This window comes from Cyanistes caeruleus, chromosome 1, assembly GCF_971803275.1.
Source record: "Cyanistes caeruleus chromosome 1, bCyaCae1.hap1.1, whole genome shotgun sequence".
Lineage (NCBI taxonomy): Eukaryota > Metazoa > Chordata > Aves > Passeriformes > Paridae > Cyanistes > Cyanistes caeruleus.
In genome coordinates, this window is record NC_141701.1 from 145,490,839 (window position 1) to 145,510,902 (window position 20,064).

At 40.4% G+C, this 20,064-nt stretch overlaps 1 protein-coding gene across 5 annotated transcripts in view; it reads right to left on the reverse strand.

Annotated features, from left to right (window-relative positions):
- The window catches only part of DPP6 (dipeptidyl peptidase like 6), a 539,779-nt gene that overhangs the window by 72,644 nt on the left and 447,071 nt on the right, over positions 1 to 20,064 (reverse strand). For all 5 annotated transcript variants that reach the window (XM_086865510.1, XM_086865515.1, XM_086865495.1 and 2 more), the window contains exon 8: positions 7,903 to 8,023. In XM_086865510.1, coding sequence (XP_086721636.1) covers positions 7,903 to 8,023 — 121 coding nt within the window. The remainder of the gene's footprint in view (positions 1 to 7,902; positions 8,024 to 20,064) is intronic.

Below are 20,064 nucleotides of genomic sequence, written 5' to 3' on the forward strand. Positions count from 1 at the left end.
AAGACATCAAAACTATACATAAGATCATAAAACTTTAGCTCTAGAAGAAGCCCAAAGAAGTCCTAATCCCCTCCTTGCACTGAAATAGGATTGATGTTTATCTCAACAACCCATGACAAAAATCTGTTTAATTCACTCTTGAAAATCCCCCAGGACAGAGATCCCTGCAGTACCCCTGGGAACCCTGCCCTAACAGCTATATTTCCATCTTAAAATATTGTACATCATTTTGGTACAAATTAATTAAATTCTTTTAATATCTTACAGCATTCTACAGCCTGGAAGACTCTTACATGTGTCACAGCCCCCCAGCTCAATTCTACCAATATAGAAATGATGTATTTTTGTTTTACATGCAGTGAACCTGATCACCTAAATACATTTTTTGTGTTTTATACTATCAAACCACAGAAATTATTCTATGGAGGAAAAGCATGGCTTTTAAATTCGACTGGATTTGAAAATAGCCTCTAACATGCCACTCTTTATTTTCTGGGAATAATAGTGTTTTAAGATCCCTCCTGTGAGACTCTGATAGTTGGACATAAAGCACGAATATTTCAGCAAGACCCTCTTGTTCAGCTTTGTGGTGCAGATCCAGGGCATCACCATCAGCTTCCATGGAGTTCTTCCAGACTTCAACTTAGCATGGCATGTCAAAATCTGTTCTGCAATATCTAAAGTGCTGGTATACTAATTAGTCATTAAAAATACCAACATAATCAGAAAATGTGGACACAGCTCTGCAATAGACAATTTAAGCCAAGGCCACTGTAATAAAATTGGTGCAGAGAACCAATGTGCAAGCAGAGAGCCACAACAGCTCTGTTGTACAACTCACAATACACCATATTTTGGAAATATTTGACTCTAGTGATACAACACCTATTTTGTGATACCTACCAGGGCTTCAGGGCAAGCAAAAACAACTTCACTCACTGAACACCTCTTAAGGTACGGTCAGCTGTTGGCTGAGCTGCGACATCAGGATGAACAACTGGCTTCCTTCCACTGCCCTGAGGAGATCACTGACCACAGTAAATAATATTCTGTTTTCCTTCCAAAAGCCATCCTGAAGCCTGAATGATGGTCATCCAAAAATTAGAGGATGACAGGTGTTGGTTTTGGCTGGCATCCTCCTTCCAAACAACCTTCTGCAGAAAGGGAAGGTTAAGGACTGGGCTAGAGCTGGCAGGGTTTCTCATGGTGCAGTGCTGGATTTTGAAGCCAGTCCAGGTAACAGCAGATTTTAAAGTTTTTTTAGGATCTTGCTGATTTCTAGGCAGGCATTCACAATGTGCACTGTAAATGGTTCAATTTTCCCTGACTTTTGCCAGCTGAGAAGGGCCAGAAGCTTATTCCTGGTGATGCAATCTGTAATGGGAACTTCCTTGGGACAGGGGAACCTGAGGTGATGGAACTTCTATAGAACCTTTCATGACATCATCTGGTGAAATTTAAGACTCTCTTTTCCTCTGCTTTAACATGCATAAAGCAATATAATGTGGCATCTAGTTCATCTTCCTTGCAACAGAATTTTATATGATAGAAATATCCACTTCAAACACATGGCTGAGGTCAAGAGCTGCTCTTCATCCTTTGACTGCAACTAAACTGGGCAGATTTTATGCACATTTGGTCTAAATCAGTGTGCACATAACGGTGCACAAAAATCCACTTTCAATAGGCAGCTAAATAAAGGCTAACTGAGACTTGGAAGGCTCCAGGTGCTGCCCAGCAGCTGCATGCACTCAATGGACAACACTGAATCATGTCCAAAATGCAAAACAGAGGAAAACTCCCTGTTTTACTATGGGGACATTGTCACTGAAACACCACACTGCTTTACCTTAACTGAGCAAGCACACAAATGAGGGAAAAAATTCCACGCAGCTTCCCCCAAAACCCCTGAAAAATATCAGCATGTCCTTGAGAGAAAACTAACGGGGTTTAGACTTGCATTTCTGGCACTATCAGTGTAGTTTCCCAGTTCCAAATGTTTCCCAAATTCCCTTTACCCTATAGCAGCTGTGTAGAACTGCAAATTTACCCACATCCATGGAATATTTTCTTTGTGACTGAAAATATGAAAGTTCTTAAAATTTTCATATTTTCTCTATATTCTCTGTCCCAATGATTCTTCACATATCTGGTCAAAATAGAATAATCTGTAGTCCCATTAAGGATGGTTTCTTTCACTGTCTGCAGCAGTGGCTTCTGTATGGCAAGAGATTTATTTATCCAGAGTATCTTAAAAAATGCAGTGATGAGTCAGTCCAATTCTTCATCTCATTCTCCCCCACCAGGTTTTGAAGCTTCTAATTACTGGGAAAGGTTAGTCCTGCCTGTGAATTATGAGGATATGTCATCTCCTTCTCTGGTGGCACTAAACAGGAGCTTCAGGACATACTTGCTTTCAGGCTAATTATGAATGCTCCTTTCCACATTCAGACATAATTTGATCATCAAAGTTCCCGCTTCCAAGCAGAAGTTCAGCATCCTCATGTCATACAATGAAAAACTGCTTCAGCTGACTTACTGACTGGTTTCCCAGTACTAAGACCACTTCCAGAGTCTCAGAATTAATATTTCTAAACATAAGAAATATGTCTACTTCATTTGCTTGAAATGCTATAGGCATAAAAGATCCTGCTCAAAATAACTGATATTTGATTTGGCAGCTCCTGCCAGGCGCTGCACTTCCGAGACCAGTCATACATGTCTAAATATACCCTCTGATATTTTTGTGAGATGCTGATTAAATTATGGAAAAGATTTTTCTTTATTACTGTGTTCTCTTCCCTCTCTTTATGAAGTGTAAAAAAAGAGCAGAAGCACTATTAGCATGAATCAGCCAGCAGCTTTGGATGTGTAGTTCCCATAAGCTCAGAGAGAGTTTCAGGGAAATATATGTGAGGGGAAATTGGGAGCCTTTCCTAGATCTGGCAGCAAAAAATTCTGCAGTTTCATTGTCTTAATGACGATGACATCCTGGCCTCTCCCACCAGGTGTCACTGCGAAGTCACACAAGAGGATCTGTTGGTGATGATGCAAGACGCAGACAAAATGAAGATTAATAAGGCATAGGAGTCATCTCTGAAAAAGAGTCTTTTTTTTCCCCCCCTCCTCCTGGTTCCTAGCCAAAAAAGAAAAGCAGCAACACCACTGTGCATTAAGCTCAACAAAGCAGAGTATCAGTTTTAAAGGATGACTGTGTAAAGCTCTTACTACTCAAGAGATTTAAATGTGTGTTGTGGGAGCTGGGGCTGGGGCTTGGCTGCCAGGTGTGGGGCCCTCTTGATGTCTGAGGATGAGGAGATATGTCCCAACCATGGTGTCAGAACAAAGTCTGGAATGGGGATTCTCAATTTGATATGATCTTGAGATTTAGAGACTTCCAAATTTAGAGACTGTCTCTGATCCCCTGATCTTCTGACAATGACATGGGACAAGGGAGTAACTCACAAGCAATTGTTATTTCTTAATTCAGTTCTTACTTTTTAACTCACATGCTATTCTTACCAAAGTCCCTAATAACCACAGATATGTCCCACAGAACAAGCTGCAAAATTGTTCCTTCATTTTTCTAGTTTCTACTCTGGTATCTGAGGACACAGGCAGCAAACTCCTCATGTCACACTTTATGCATGGCATTGGAACATTTATCAGTGAAAATTCTTCCCTCCCCTGCCAGCAATGACAGAAGCACACACCACTGTGTCACGTCCTTGATTTCCAAGCATGCACCTAGAACACAGCACTAGATGCTATCCAGCTTTACCTGTGAGCACAGACTTGCTCAAAGGAGACCACACCAGGACTTTCTAGAAGTGCAGCCCAGAGGAGGTCCCTAAAGGGACCCTGACTTACCCTGCTGGGCTGCTCCTGGTCTGGCAGTGACATGCCAGTATGGAGGGAAGTCCTCCTGCCCCATTCCCCAGGATTCAGCATCACACAATCCCCAAATCAACAAATTTCCAAACTGCAACAGAGGGACACCTCAATCTTCTTTTGTCACTTCACAGAATCATGGAGGTGACCTCCATCAGAGTGTCTCGCTGCCACCCTTCCTCACAACAGCTGAACAGCCTTTCCAAGTGCTTGATAGCAAATTAGGACACTTTAATTACACCCTGACAGAATTAACTTCTGTGGAAGAGTGCTCTAAAAAAAGCATATAAATGAAATTAATTTTACTTGCAATTTACTTTTTAAATGCACATTATTTTTAAGATATTACTACTTATGTGCAGAACAAATAAATACTCTTATCTTATTGCTTTGGAAGTCCCTTTTGCTACACCACCACTTGCTTTAAAATAATCTGCAAGACTTATCGTTGCTAAAACATATTCTCAAACCAACAATGATCATACAGCAAACTGAAATAAAAATCACTCTTTGCTGCTGCTATGCATTTAAATGTGTAGCTGATTTCAGCAGCAGAACTTTAAACTCTGTTTTATAGGATATCACTCGATTTTAGTACAAGCATCTATCAGGCACAGCTCTGAAACTGTTAAGTCAGACTATGAAAACATTGTCAATGCTTATTTTAGTAATAAACCCCATGCTTAATCTATGCTTTCATGTTATAGTAATCTATGTATCAATCTATAAACTTCCAGCTAAATGCACTAAGTAGATTAAGCTCTGATTGATTTGAAATGTTTTTCACTATATTATCAAAAGTCTACAGATCAGCACAAATACCTCGAAGAAATTTTTTCTCCTTTGGCAGATTTACAAAAGCAGAGCTTAACTTGAATTGAAATGAACTTCTGCATTTTTCCAGGGCAAAAAGCCTGTCAAATTTACTCTAGATCTGCTGTGCTTCTGGACTTAGGAAGAACCTGTGATTAACAGTGCAGCATGTCTGTATTGTGTCGTGACAAGAGCCATGACATTGTGAAGGGAAGAGTCCCCCTGTGTCTGCCACACATGTGAGGTGCCAGGAGTCGCCCCAAAGGGTGGCACTGCTGGGCTGCCATCCGCAGAGCTCACCGAGCAAACAGCAGTCAGAGAGGGGAGCGGGGGATTGCTCTTGGTGTGCTCTTGCTACGTAGATAAAAGTCGTTAAAAGTCATCTTCCTCAAATAGAAAACACCGAGTTTTACTTTCTGAGCTGCATTTTGGGGAAGTGAGAAGCAGGTTGTGAGCTGTGACAGAAACCCAGCGGGCGCTGCGAGGAGGCTCTGCTGTCGCTGCCAAGGGTCACAGAACTTCAGCAGCAAAAAGAGCATGGGAGGGAAGAGGAGTGTGCTGAACTCTCTGTGATCCCCATTCTCACAGCTCTTCTTGCAGACTATCTGCTGGAGCTGGCTGCACAGATGGAGGGAGATTTCTGCATATGCTCAGCACTCATCCTGGTAGAGCGCTGAGATGCAGCAGTGCAAACAAACACGGGGCTGAGCGACCCACCCAGGGAAGGCACGGTACAAACCACAGCAGCAATGAGTGAAGAGCAGAAATAGTCTTGAGGTGGTACAGTTCAGTCTTTGCCAAGTTTTCAAGCATTTCCAGTCAGGTAAGTTCAGGTTTAAAATGTTGTCCAAGTTTATCCCACGGAAGAGGTGGCATCCAAGAAAAGGAAAGACTTTGGAAAAACAAAGGTGATAGTGTGTTGGCAGAGTATCCCAGGTTAAAGCTCACTGGCAACCGTAGCTGGATTCTCTTGGACCCCACTGGGGAAGTGTTTCTCATTTCTCAATTGTCCTTATCCATTTATCCCTATGGAATATCCAGCTTCCTCTGGATCCTGCTCCATCCATCCATGCATGCAGACAGCTGCTGTCTGAACACTGCAGACCCAATGACACCATGGCCCCACAGCTTGTTCAAGTACCTGGCACAAGTCCTCGGTCCTGACACCAGCCCCAGGTTCACCTCCATGAGGATTGCACAAGTAATGACAAGAGAAGGAGCTCAGCTCACACAGTTCATCTCTGGATTTGATTTTGGATTCCCATTAGTTGGGAACGTTTAAATCAGGTTTTCCTCTGGAACCTTCTCCACCTTGCTTGTGAAAGAAGAGAGTTATTTAGTTCAATATAAACTGTATTAGGACACAAAGTGGCATTTCCAAATCCTAATTTCTTTCAAACACACTCCCAGTGAACAGCAGGTTCAGTGGTCCTGATCTGCCTCGTGCCTCACAGGTTACAGAACCTGGCTTGGGATAACCAGACTGGTATCGATCACACATTCATACCTTACCCTAGCACATTAACATAAAGTTAACAAGCAAATTCATTCCAGAGGGCAAACCTGAAAGTCAATGTCAGCCAAGAAATTGCTTGAGCAATCCTGTAATTGAATAAAAATATGTGTCAGCAAAACAAGTGTCATCCTGGGCTTGCTGGTGCGCTCTGAGTTCACAGGCTTGACAAACTCCTCTCAGCGTGGTGCTGTGTGAAACACTCTGCAAGGAGACCTGATGTACTAAATGATGTTTATCAGCCAAATTTGGGTACTAGTAGGCACATTTGACCTGCAGAGTCAAAGAGCCTGCCCACAACTTCACCAGCAAATTAACAGATAAAGTGAAAGAAAATTAGCGTTTTGTAACTTAGCCACTTCTCTGGTTGCAAAGTGCTTTCGCAGCACAGGGAGGACATTTACTCACAAATACGCTGTATTACAGTAGAAACATGTCTTTAAATATAAAAAATAGTAAACCCCTGAGTATCAGATTTTTCCATGTATGTGTTTGATGAGTTTGTACACTGATTTATGGGATCAGCATCTTTGGGAGGGCCAAGCAAACTCATTTATTTTAATTCCTTCATTTCTGAGTCCAAGGGCCCCTGTCTAGCTGTGATACAGACCAATTTAAGAGTAGTGATTCCTGTTTTTACACCAATTAACCGTTAATGGCATTTTGTAATCTATTCTGTTCTATTAAGCCTCAAGAAAACTGGGAGCAGCCAACAGAACACAGTTGATAGATGTATCTGGAAACTTTCTCTCTGTAGAGATAAGAAAACCTTGGGACTATGCTGGGACCTGTAGGAGAAAGTGTGACTTTAGAGGGAAGCTGTGTCACAGGAAAGAGACACTGCCAGGTCCAAAAGCCAGGATCCTTGTGAGAAGGAACTGCTGGCAGCAACAAAGAGAGGTTATGTATGTTTTAAATAAATAATAAACAAATAAATACATATACACATCTACATCTGTGTGTGTGTGTATGTGTGTGTGTGTGTGTGTGTGTGTGTGTTAAAATTTTTATTCTTTAAAAGCCTACAACAACCCCCAAAAGAACTGGGGGTGGTGAGGATCCTCTCCTAAGCTAATGAGCAGTTGAGATCACTTTTCAAGCAGCTGCTCACAGACACCGAAATGGGCATTTGCCAGCTGAAAGGATCAAAGAAAAGCAGTGCTCCAGATATGACCCTTCACCCTGTCAGGCCCATTTTCAAGGGAAAGAAGCCAATTACTGGGGTCTGCTTTAAGAAATTCTTTTAGGTGGCAAGGCCCAGCTTCCAAGGCACACCTAGTTCTGTGGAAAACAGCTAATCAAGTAAAATTGTTTCCTTGCTTTTTCCTTCAAGACAGAACCCCTTTCCCTCCCCATTTCAGTCCTTTTTTGTGATTTGAAAACCGGCACATCCATGAGTGATTGCAGGTGCCATTAAATAATGAAGCAGTTCTGTTCATTAAAGCCCAGTGATTTATTACCTTTGGACTAAGGGAAAGAAAACAGCCTGAAAAGAGAATTCTTACATCATTTCACATTATTTCCAGTCCAGCACATCAGACAACTGTTAGAATAGCAGGTTTTCAGCTCCATGGTCCACCAGTGCCCAGAAATTCAATCCTGGATGTCTAATTCCAACAAGGTCTGTAATTCTAGACTGTAACTTAAACTCATGACTAACTGCTGGCCTAAATGTTGTGTCCTACCTTCATAGAGCCAGTCGCTGAGCCCATTGAAAATAACACCTTCCTTTCCTGTGGAGACCACTCGGATGGCTTGTTTCCCCACATGGGCACAGTAATAGATGTTATTCTCAAAGATAAATATCTGATTTGAAGGAAATAAAAAAAAAAGAAAAAGAGAACAGCATTAAGCAGCGGCTCCAGAATAAAATGTTGCATTTTGCTTTTACAATAATTGGCAGTACAGAATCACATATCACAGTTTTATGGCATCTTTTGTCAAAAAAAGGATTTCCACAGCTTGCCTCCAATGCTGTCAGCTAATACAAAGATGCTAATTTACAAAAAACTGAAGCCTTGGTGCTTTGATATGAGCTTTATTTCTCTCACTTCTGTCTTCATTTCAGAAAATGGACAGTTCAGTTAGAGGGCATGAGATGAAGAATGCCATTGCTCAGATTTTGAGAGTTGTTAGAGCTATTGCTGTGAAATACTCCTGTGAATCAAACTCTTTATTTATTTATGTTTAAATGCTGATCAGGAAGTAAAGCTTTAGCCAGCCAATAATAAAAATATTGTTCTATGGCAACAGTCTTTATCACTTGTTTAAATTGTTCTGTGTTCCTCTGTCAGATATAGCACAATTCCTGTCCCCTCACCCCAAAGTGAAGCACATCTTGCTCTAAGCAGAGTCACAGAATCACAGAATCACTTGGTTCTAAAACACTCTTAAAGTCTTTAAGGTCCCTTCCAACCCAAACCATTAACCCAGCACTGCCAAGCGCATCCCTAAAGCACACCCCATCTTTTAAATACCTCCAGAGATGGTGATTCCACCACTGCCACAGACAGCCTGTTCCCATGCTTGACAGCCCTTTCTGTGGGGAAATTGCTCTTAGAATCCAACCTAAACCTCCCTGGCACAACTTGAGGCCATTTCCTCTTGTCCTACCATTTGCTCCTTGGGAAAAGAGACCGGTCCCCCCTTGCTACAGCCTAAGTGTAATTGTGGTAATCAGGTAATTGTGGAGTGATGAGGCTCCCCCTGAGCCTCCTTTTCTCCAGGCTAAACAATCCCAGCTCCCCCAGCCACTCCTCATAAGATTGGAGCTCCAGACCCTTCCCCAGCTCCACTGCCCTTCTCTGGACATGATCTAGCACCCCAAAGTCTTTCTTGTGAGGAAACTGAACACAGGATTGGAGCTGCAGCCTCGCCAGTGCCCAGTACAGGGGGACAATCACTGCCCTGGTCCTGCTGGCCACACCATTTGTGACACAGGCCAGGATGCCTTTGGCTTACTTGGCCACCTGGGCACACCTGGCTCATGTTCAGGTGCTGTTGACCAGCACCCCCAGGTCCCTTCCTGCAGGGCCACTTTCCAGCCACTCTGCCCCAGCCTGAAGCACTGCCTGGGGTTGTTGTGACCCAAATGCAGGACCCAGCACTTGGCCCTGCTGAACCTCACACCACTGCCTCCTTTTGTAGGCAGGCATCACATTTTCTGACCTCTGGCCAGCTGGACCCTTCCCAGTTAGCCAGGACTGCTGGTAAATGTTGGGAAGTGGCTCAGTGAGCACTTCTGCCAGCTGCCAGAGAACCCTTGGATGGATCCTCTGCATCTTGGACACCTGTGTGTGTCTAAGAGGTGTGGCAGGTCACTGACCCTTTCACCTCATGGGAGCTTTATTCTGCTCCCCAGCCCCTTCTTTAATATATTTTTAAACTCTATTCAAACTGAAAAGATGGACTGAATAGGGTATCAGTAAGCTATTTAGACTGAAATGCAAACTGTTAGTATAATTTAGTAGACATTTATAGATGGGTTTCTATACACTTGAAGATATTGGAATAAATGTTATGTATCTTTAACACAATACTAGAAAGCAATTTCTCACATTATGAAAAGAAAGATCTGGGAAAAATATTTGCTTTCATCTTGTGTTTCACATCCTATTATGGTATATGTTTCACCCAAAGATGAGCTGGAAGGATTCCAGAAGAAAGTATAGATCTTAATTTAATTTTGGCAGGAGTTATAACAGGTTTGCCTAAAGGTAAAAATTATTACTGAAATTGTAGCTTACTCTTCTTCCTTTTGAGCTAGGAAGAGCTGAATTCAATGAATAGTTTTGGAAAGTAAAAAATACATTGTGGAAGATATTACATTCTCTTTCCTACCTTGAATTTTAGTAAGCAGAGCAGCCAGATGAGGGATTCCAAGTAAAGAATTTTATGTATTAGCTAATCTGCATATGGGGAGGTTGTTGAAGTTTAAATGTGCATAAAAATAGTGAAGACTAAGCAGAATAAGATACTCAGGGTCCAAATAAATCCAATTCTCTGTGTCTGAGTACTAAATGTGCTAAGGGGTGCTCGGGTAAGAGCTCTTCTGTGACAGGCACACAATCAAGTTTATTTATTCAAGTGATGCAACCTTTCCCTTGCCCAGATTCTTCCAGCAAAATAAGATTTGCAATATTTTGTACTATATTAATGTTTTATGAGCTTACAGGAAAAATAAAGAAGGTGGATTGACAACCTGTTCCCGCCCTTCCCCTTTTAAAGTGTTGCAATGTTTCCATCTTCACTGTTTGGTCTTTCAAAGCTTCATTGCACTCATCAGGCTGTGTGAGGTATCTGGGAGCTGCAGTGGAAAAATAATATAGTGCTCTGACTTCCAACTGTATCCCATATAATTCAGAGCCAAACTGCAGCACCTCATGGAGGTTTAAAAATTATCCTCCTAACTACAGTGCCTTGTACCCTAAAAACGTCAACCATAATCAAGATAAAAGATAACTGAAGCAGCACAAGGAAGATTTCTGTGTAATGTATCTTATAAATTAAGAAAAAGCATTTGGACTTCTGTTATTCATCAAGAAAGAAATGTATTTGGATTACCTCACATCCCATGTTAGAAACATATTTGAAGTTATTGTGAAATACCTCTGTAACCATTTTTACTGTTTTGGTTTCATGGCATTAAAGAAGTGCTTTCTATCAAATGATCAATCCTGTCAGCTAATTAGAGGATAAGAAATTTTAGTAAAGAAAAAATAGTAAAAATATGTACAGACATGACTTTTACATTACGTTATGCCAGCTTTGCATAACACTCCTAGACAAATTTAAAACGATGACAGAAGGGATCAAGCTCAGTTTTATGCCTCTCTGTACAGGAGATAAAGAGCAGAGCTCAAATTTCTGGTGTTTTCTCTTTTGGTGTGCATATTTGAGCAAGACTTCAACCCAGACATTCTTGCAATATATATTCCTTAAAATTCAACAGTGAACACAACTACTGGCATGGCAAACCAAGCTGTGCTAAGTCAGGAAAATCCCTGTGTTGAACACCATGTCCCTTTTCATCATGACATTCAATGGAGAGGAAAGAGAAGATATTCTGGAAGAAGTAAGAAGAATGGAAACATCCCTACATAGACTGAAGAAACAGAAATTGCTAACTCTACAGAAAAAACAAGGAAGACAGAAGTTCTACAAGATAACAGAATAAAAAGAAAAATGTATTTTCACCATTTTATTTCTCAAAAACAACAGGAAGACCAATGAAATATAGAATATTTTTTCTAATGAAATCAGAATTAACATAAGGAACTTCTTTCCACTGGATCTAGCAGAAGACCTCTCTTTCTGCTGGATGCTTTAACAGATGCCCAAAAGATTAAACACTTAACAAAAATAACTGGAACATCTGAGGGGATTAAGATAAAGTTTGGGGTTTTTCAAATGCATTCACTTAATCCCAGGATAATAAAAATCAATGGAGATTTTGCTGTTGGCTTTATGTGGCTCAGGATGTAACTTTCAGCTATAACCCCTTCAGTCTCAGGTATCAGCACACCACTAACTCCTGTGGTCTGGGAAGAAATCTCTGCCTGTTTGCAACTGGTGTTAGAACCCATTACCCCAAACCATTTGTCATCCTTGCCCAACACAACTAAAACTGGAGAAAAAAATATGAGGCAGATTGGACCACAAGCCCAAGACAGGAAGAAAAGTCAAAGCTTATGTATCCAGTAAGATAAATTTATACAGCAGGGTAAATATTTGAACTATCAACAAATTAAACTTAATTCACTTCAAACATACAAAAGCCCTAATGACACTGATTGATTCAAGGATTTATTTAAAATGCTTTTGCAACTGCTTAAGGACTTCTAAAATAATACTCTCTACCAAACTGACCCAGAGTGGTAGTCAGCAATTATGCTGCATTAATTAAAATATTGATACTTTTAAATGGATTAATTTGTGGATATTTTCAGAAATATAATGAAAATAGTATCCTTAAGACTTAAAATGTCACAGTGACCAACTATTTTGAGTAGGTGAACACTACATATACCTTTACAGTTGTTCAACCCACCTTTCTTCAAGCCAAAGAGGAGTGTGAAATTTCTACTTCTCCATAGATCAAAAGAAAATAAATTCATACACACTAATCTGCATTTTTACTGCTCCTATTTATTTTCCAGCTGTAAGGTGGCATTCTAAGTTTATGTTCTCTTTACCCCACAATTTCTAATGTATAACTTGTCAACAGAACGAGCTGCATCACTCAAAATTCTCATAAACTTAATGCCTGGATGCTTATTACTTTAAGTTATTAGCACATGGAGAGGTGTAAATGTTTCCCACAGGTAAAAAAAAACACCTTTCCACACTGCAAGGCGAGCCCCCAGGATTTATCTGTGAGACAGACAGATACCATGGACAGGTTGGCACCTTGCCATGGAGAGTTTGATCAACAAGAGCTGGCTGGCCTTCAGGTACAGACAGGCACAAAGCCTTTCCTTGGCTTTCCTCGTGTGCTGGCTTTGGCTGGGGCAGAGTTAATTTCCTTCCCAGTGGCTGGTACAGGGCTGTGTTTTGGATTTGTGCTGAGCACAGCGTTGATAACACAGAGATATTTTTGTCATTGCTGAGCAGGGCTTACTCAGAATTTTCTGCTTTTTGTGCTGCCACGCTGTCAGGAGTCTGGGGGTGCCTGGGAAGATGGGAGGAGGCACAGCCAGGACAGATGACCCAGAGTGACCCAAGGATCATCCCAGACCATATGGCATCATGGTCAGTACATAAAGTGGGGGAAGAAGAGGGACAAGGGGAACTTTTGGAGCAATGGTGCTTGTCTTCCCAAGTCACTGATACTCCTGGAGATGGCTGAACACCCGCCCAGGCACGGGAAACAGGGAATTAATTCCGTGCTGTGCTTTGCCTGTGTGCACAGCTTTCGCTTTCCCTATTAAACTGTCTTTATCTCCACCCACGAGTGCTCTGGGTTTTATCCTTCTGGTTCTCTCCCTGATCCCACTGAAGTAAGAAGCTGTGTGGAGCTTGGCTGCTGGCTGGGGTTAAATCATAAAACCTATTTTAAATTCAAAATCAGTTTAATTTTCCTTTGAGGCTTAAAAAGACCAGGCACAAAAAGGAAGACGCAGTGAGTGGGGAAATAGAACTACAAATAAAACACTCTTCTCTCCTCATCAACATGATGCATTTCATTGTTTCTTGTTTTTAATGTTAAACCTTTGTCTTTTCTCTTTCTGCTCTTTTGCTGGAAACCAGTTTACCTGAGAGGATACTCTAAATAATAATAAAAGAAACAGAATACTTTTAAAACTTTTTGCACCTCTCAGAAGCACTTGTATTTATTTTGAAGAATCAGTAAATAAAAAAAAAAAAAAATCTATGAAAAGTTACAGACCTGCCACTGGTCAAAGCTGAGCCCATCAGGGACACTGTTCGTGCATCTGTACAAATGTATTTATAAAAGGGTAAAAGTGCTGGGTTTGTATGTATGTGAGAGGAGTGAGGAAATGTGAGAATCAGCCTTGCAGATGCCATGGTCAGTGGATGAGGAGGGATAGAAAGGGAAGGTGTATTTATTTTTGTTTTATTTCTCACTCCCACAATTCTGTTACAATTAATAGGAAATTATCAAATTGATTTCCCCAAATTGAGTCTGTTTTGCCCTGATAACAAGTGATCCCCCAGTCCTTAGCTCCCAGAAGATTTTCACAGAATTTTCTCCCCCAGGCCCACTGAGAAGGGGGAGTGATAGAGCAGCTTGGTGGGCAACCCACCACAATAATTTAAATTAAAATTAATTAATTAATTTTAAGGGATTTTAAATCCCTTTAATCAAGGACCTTTTTTTTTAAACTTTTCTTATTTAACTTCTTTACTATCCTGATACTTCCTCAGAACAGTCTTGACTCCTGTTCATTTTCTTTTGGGTTTCACTGATAGGACTGTTTTGTGCTGTATATTAACTATCTCCATATTTATATGGTATTATTCATCACATTGATCAGAAGGTCTCTGGAAAACACACAGATTTATCTGACCAATATGTTCAGGAAGTGGAAAAGCATTATGTCTTTATTTATATGCTAAGTAGCTGGCTGAGGTCTGTAACAGAGCCACAGCTTGTAAATGGGGTTTGGAAATGTCAGATCATGGACATAAGTAGTTCTGACCGTGATCAGACCCTTCCTGGAAATGCACAAACAGAAAGACCCCTCCATTCTCTCCACCATTTCTGGTGCTCTCTGATCCCATCCAAATATTTTGGAGACATCCCTTCTTAAGCTGGTTTTGTTTTTACGCTGCCATATGAAACCTGGAAGCTGAGGACTGTGGAAATGAAAAGCTGCAATGAGAGAGATTCCCTGCTGTTTTTTCAAGTTAAAACCTGTCTGTACCAGCCAGAATTAGCCTGGGCCTGTCCTCATCCATGTAGCATCTTGAAGCAGATACGATAATTGTGTTTTCATTTTGTGATATCAAGGAAGTGTGATGAGCATTGTAGCACAAAGGTCTCGATGTTTTGCAGTTACTGCTCTTACATCAACTTCAGCGGAAAAATGTGTGATCAATTCAAAATCACTTCTAAAGCTTGTTGTTGATTGATTATGCATTATTTAATGAATACCCTGTCAATTTCTTCTTTTGAGCCTCATGAAATGCAAACTTTGATGCTCAAATAGCCGTCATTAATGTATTCTGTCATTAGTGTTTTTCCTAATGCATATGATGTGATTACACCAGCTCTTATCAGTTCTTCAAAAACGGTAATAAAATCATAAACTGCTCCTCACCAGTGAGCTTGTATAATAAGATCTAGTATTTTAATTAGACTTTTCTTGTTGCCATTTAAATATAGTTTGATAGCAGGTGATAAAAAAGATGTAAGACAAAAAAATTCAAAATATTATCATTCTCTCCATCAATTGGTCCATGTTCATAATTTAGGAAAGAGAGAGATACAATTATGATGGAGGAATTAGATAAAGAATTTGTAAATCAACTTTTTTTTCTTCACAAAAAGAAAATGTCATTATTAAGACCAGTGATTACACAATTAAACTCTTCCACACAATCAGAACATTGCAGAGAATCACACAGTAATAAAAAACTGACAGAAGCTACAGTTGCAGTTTTTCATACCAGGGTTTGTCTTTGTTTTAATTCAAGGTACGAAGCTAATTCCTTAAGGCACCAGGGTTTAGAAGACCTAGCAGTTTCTGAAGGTATGCCACAAAGAGATAAAGCTTAGTTTAATTTAAATTTACCTTGCCCAGACATAGGCAAAGGTAATGTTTATGTCAAAGTGAGGACTACACCTGTTCAGAATAATTCTGCAGGCAAGCTTTCAGGAAAGAGAAGCTGGAAAAAAAACCCCAGGGGACCACTACAGCCAGAGAATACAGAAATGAAAACTGATGCATGTAAGAATCATGCTGATCCATGAACACATCAAAACCAATATTCATGACTTGTCACTGGGGATGGAAGACTTGAACACATCTGAGTCCAGTGGTGTAAGAAGGCTGCATGGAAATCAGTGCAATGAAAATAAATGCCACTGCTTGTGCAAGGGAAACCACCAGAACCACTGCAAAAGTCAAACAAAAATCTGCTGCCTTCAGTGGGCTTGACTGCACATTTGGGAAAGGAAGTGTAGAAGAGTCACCACTAATAAATCATGCAAATCTCTTTTAGCCACATGGCTTGGAAACCACCAATAGACTTTGTAAAACAGACATTAAGAACTTTGCTTTCATCACATGCAATCAAGAAAGCAACCAAAATGTCAGAGAGAATGGGAGAAGCATTCCTTCATGTCTTCAAGTAAAGAAACATTTCCTATCTATGTGAGCAGAGTCTTAAGGGCTCCCCAGAGAGGATGTGGCTCTCCAGGTGTGCAGGCTCTTCTGTCTGGGGCTGGGGGAGGTGATCACAGTGCAGGACGTGGGAATGGGTGGAGGAAGGAAAGGAGCACTGGGAGCATCTGTCAGCAGCTTTCTGGTCAAGAAGGAGATGTGCCCTTCTTCATATAAATGGAAGAAACCTCACATTCAAATACCTGATCCTCATGGGGGACTTTAACATTTATCTCCTGGAGGGTCAATGGCACGAGCACAATAACCCAGTCTGTAGCTTTGTCCTGACACAGGTGATGAAGGAGCTGATGGAGATGCTCTGCTGGACCTCACACTTTCAAACCATGAGAAATTGCAGGGCAAGGTGAAATCTGGGAGCAGCTGATGCTGCACACACTGTGAGGTGAAGAAGTTCAGGATCCCAAGAGGAAATATGGCAAAAAAAGGATAAATTAATCCGGAATTTAGGAGAGCAGACTTTGGTCTATTCAGAAACTTGCTTGGAAGTATCTCACTTGGATTCTCTCTTATGAAATCAGTAGAGTTTTTAAGATTTTGTAGGTTTAAATGTCTTAAGACAATCCAAAATTTCCAAAAATAGTACTTGAGATAAAGTTCCACATAATGGACTATAGAAGAAATGGCAGATTTCTATGATATGGAGACACATTCCCCAAATTTTTCCTTTTAAACTATGTACAGAAGAGATTTTTTTTTCCTTGATTCTCCCAGCTTAAGTCTTTCAGTGTATTAATATTCTTCTCATTTTTCTACAAGTTTTTTTATATTTTTGACATTGTATCGTTACAGATGCTGTGCATTTCCATTTGTATTCTGTGAGCAGGTTAGACCACAACATGCATAGATTCTAATCACACCTAGAATCTGCCAAAGCACAGCCAAATAAACAATTATCACAATTGTGGAGATTTAAAAATACACATTCCAAGAAAAAACGTGCTGTCCTATTTTATGTTCTTCAGGGAAGGAAAGAGGGTTTGTTTCACCTCAGCAAAAAGAAAGAGCCACGTCTGCTTGTATTTCATTGCCCTGTATTCTAATGGGGTTATTTTAATTTATAACTGCCTTGTTATATAAAAGAATGTAACAGTAAATGTACCATTTAGTATGGAACTCTGCTTCTGCTTTTAAGTTCTGCTTGATGGATTATCATGTATTCTATAACCTAATATCTCTGATGGTTATGTAGGGCATGACTATAAATTAGATTATTTAATGTGAGATGATACTGTGTTCCATTTAAAATACTTTATTGTGTTATAGAAAGAACACCTGACTAAGAAGAGCACAAAGATTATTTGTGTCAGCATAAAGGAACTGGCAATTGGGAATTAGGATTCCTCCAGGTGCACATCTGACCTTGGACAGGGGATGGTCACTGCAATATTCCTCTTTAATTAGAAGCTTGTTTGTGGAAACACTCAACAGCTCTTCCAGCAGGTGAGGAGGAGAGCAAACAGAATTTTTCATGGTGTTTCCTCATCTCTCTGGTAAATGACAGCTTCTGGGGAAGGAGAGAGCAGCTCCACAAGCCAAGGTGGAACACTCCACAGTCCCTTGCTCAGTCCTGCTTGTGGCATGCCAGTGTCTGTCACTTCCCCACACTCAGCAATGACTGCTGCTATCTAAAGTAAGGATCAATATTTTCATGGCAGTTTTCAGGAACAACACTTTTAATAAGCACACATTTCAAAGGACATCACCCACCAACCACTGATTTGCAAGATGCCAGGAGCCCTTATGCACAGACAAGAAGATACTCCTGGCAGTTAGATGTCTGAAATGAAAACTGCCCTTTACAAAGAGGAGTGGTTCAATATCCATAAATTTCAGCTGAAATTCGAGAAATTTCTGTAAAAGGAAGAAATTACTTTCAGTGGTACTGACCCAATATTTTCCTGCTAGGAATATTGTACACTAACAGGTGAGGAAATGTGGTAACATATAAAGGAAGAGAATTCAGTACTTTCCTTGTAGAGGAACAAAATGGTGAGCCCCTCTAAGCTAATAAATCCATGGATATTTGCATTTCTTGTGAGGACACACTCATTTTCCTTAATGCAGCCTGTGAATATCAGCCACATTTAATGCATCGATTCTGTAAGTCTGTTTAAAGGGAGGAATCTATTGCTGTAACTTCAGATAACAAAGTGACATATAAGAAATCACAGAGGAAGCCTGTGGCAGTGTCTCACCCCCAGGGGAAATGACTGCATCATCCTATGCCTCATTTTTGGGTGTAAGGGCAATTACTTTCTGATTTACTGGCGGAACTTCTATGGCAAATCATCAGTTTCATTTTGTCCTCTGAAATCTTTCACGCCCACAAAAAGAGCAGCATCCTATTTTAAATAAAATTACCTACATCTTCCATCAGTAACATTTATTGCAGCACCTTCAGTTATCCTAAATATCTTGCTCTTTTGCCACCTGATGAAGATGCAGTACCAGGGATGCTGGGAGGGGAAGAGATGTAACCATTTCTCAGCAAAGAACATAACACTGACTGTGCCAAAGCCTCCGTTTGGGGAACAAGGACCCAACACCAAGCCCAGGGGTGACAAAGGAATGACAAGGATGTGCAAAGTTAAAAATAGGACACTGCTGCCACTTTTACCAAAGAGAAATCATTAAAGGAATAAAACCCCAACAAAACAAAACAAAACCTAAACACAACACTTTTCCAGTGGAATTATTTGAATAAAGTAAGGGGAGAGGGGAAAGGAGCAAGTTCTCCAGGTACTCGGTGTATATGTAATGTATCTTAGTGAAATTTCCCTAAAATATATCATACTCTGACACTCAAGAAGGGGATGAGGAGATGGCACATTATTATGCTGAAATTCTTGCTTTTCAAGAATGCAGGGACCATGTTAAAATCTGTGTGAATATCTCTCACAATGCTTAAATAAGGCTTACATAGACTTTGGGGTAGGGAAGAGAGGGAAACAGGGCAGAAGTCTTTTTTCTTGCAACTAGCAAGATAATCAAGCAAGATAAGCAAGCCAGAATAATTACATACAGTAGGCCACAGCTAAATATTGATTCAGATGTCATTGCAAAAAGAAAAGGTGAGGGAACAACAACTTGAAAATAATGATGCAAAAATCTATGGAAGGATGATAGAGACAAATAGACCTACAGCAATTATACACAGAGCAGTTTAAAAGCCCTGCTGGATCAGGAACAACAGCAGATGATTCCGTGCCTCCTGAAAATGGTCCTCTTCCCTTGATATCTGTGCAGCCCTGCTGCCTAAGCTGGTGTGACAGGCACAAATTTAGGCAGGGAAAAACTCTTAATTAGAGGAGTCACTCCAGTTTAGTTCCAGGTGTCATCACTTAACCAGCATTTTTTTGTATTTAGATATCCTAGTTGGAAAAACGTACTACAGCATTAAAAAAATGATAAGAGAGATTAAGGTTCTGGTCGTGTGCAAAAGGATCTATCATTCAAATGTTTTATATATTAAAAATCCAACGTTTCTCTTAATTGCATTGCATTTTTTAAAACAGCAATATTTATGACAATAAGTTGTTTACAAGCATCAGCATTCACTGTTTGAAGGCACCTGCAAACCCCTAACATGGTAGGGGCTGAAAGAATCATTCCATATTTTTTGCCTGGCATTTGCATTTCCCTGAAATAGAGATTTCTTATTGCATCTTCTGCACCTGCTGTGAAACTTAACTTCTGTTACCTTAGAACCAATTATAAACTTGATTGCAGCACAATCTACAAAAATAAGAGATAGTTCCTGCTCCAAAAAGAGTTGACACTGAAAAGGGCTTATTTCCTATGAATGCAGGAAAAATCTGTTTTGACCCTTCTGTGGGGCTGCAGCAAATGCAAGGAGATACAAAACTTCCAGCAACCCCAGTCTGCTTTCTGTATGTTTTTGGTACTTAAAGAAACTGTGGAAACAGTAATAACTGACTGGTCAGGAGAACCCTAAAAAAAAAGGTTCTCTTTGTAGAA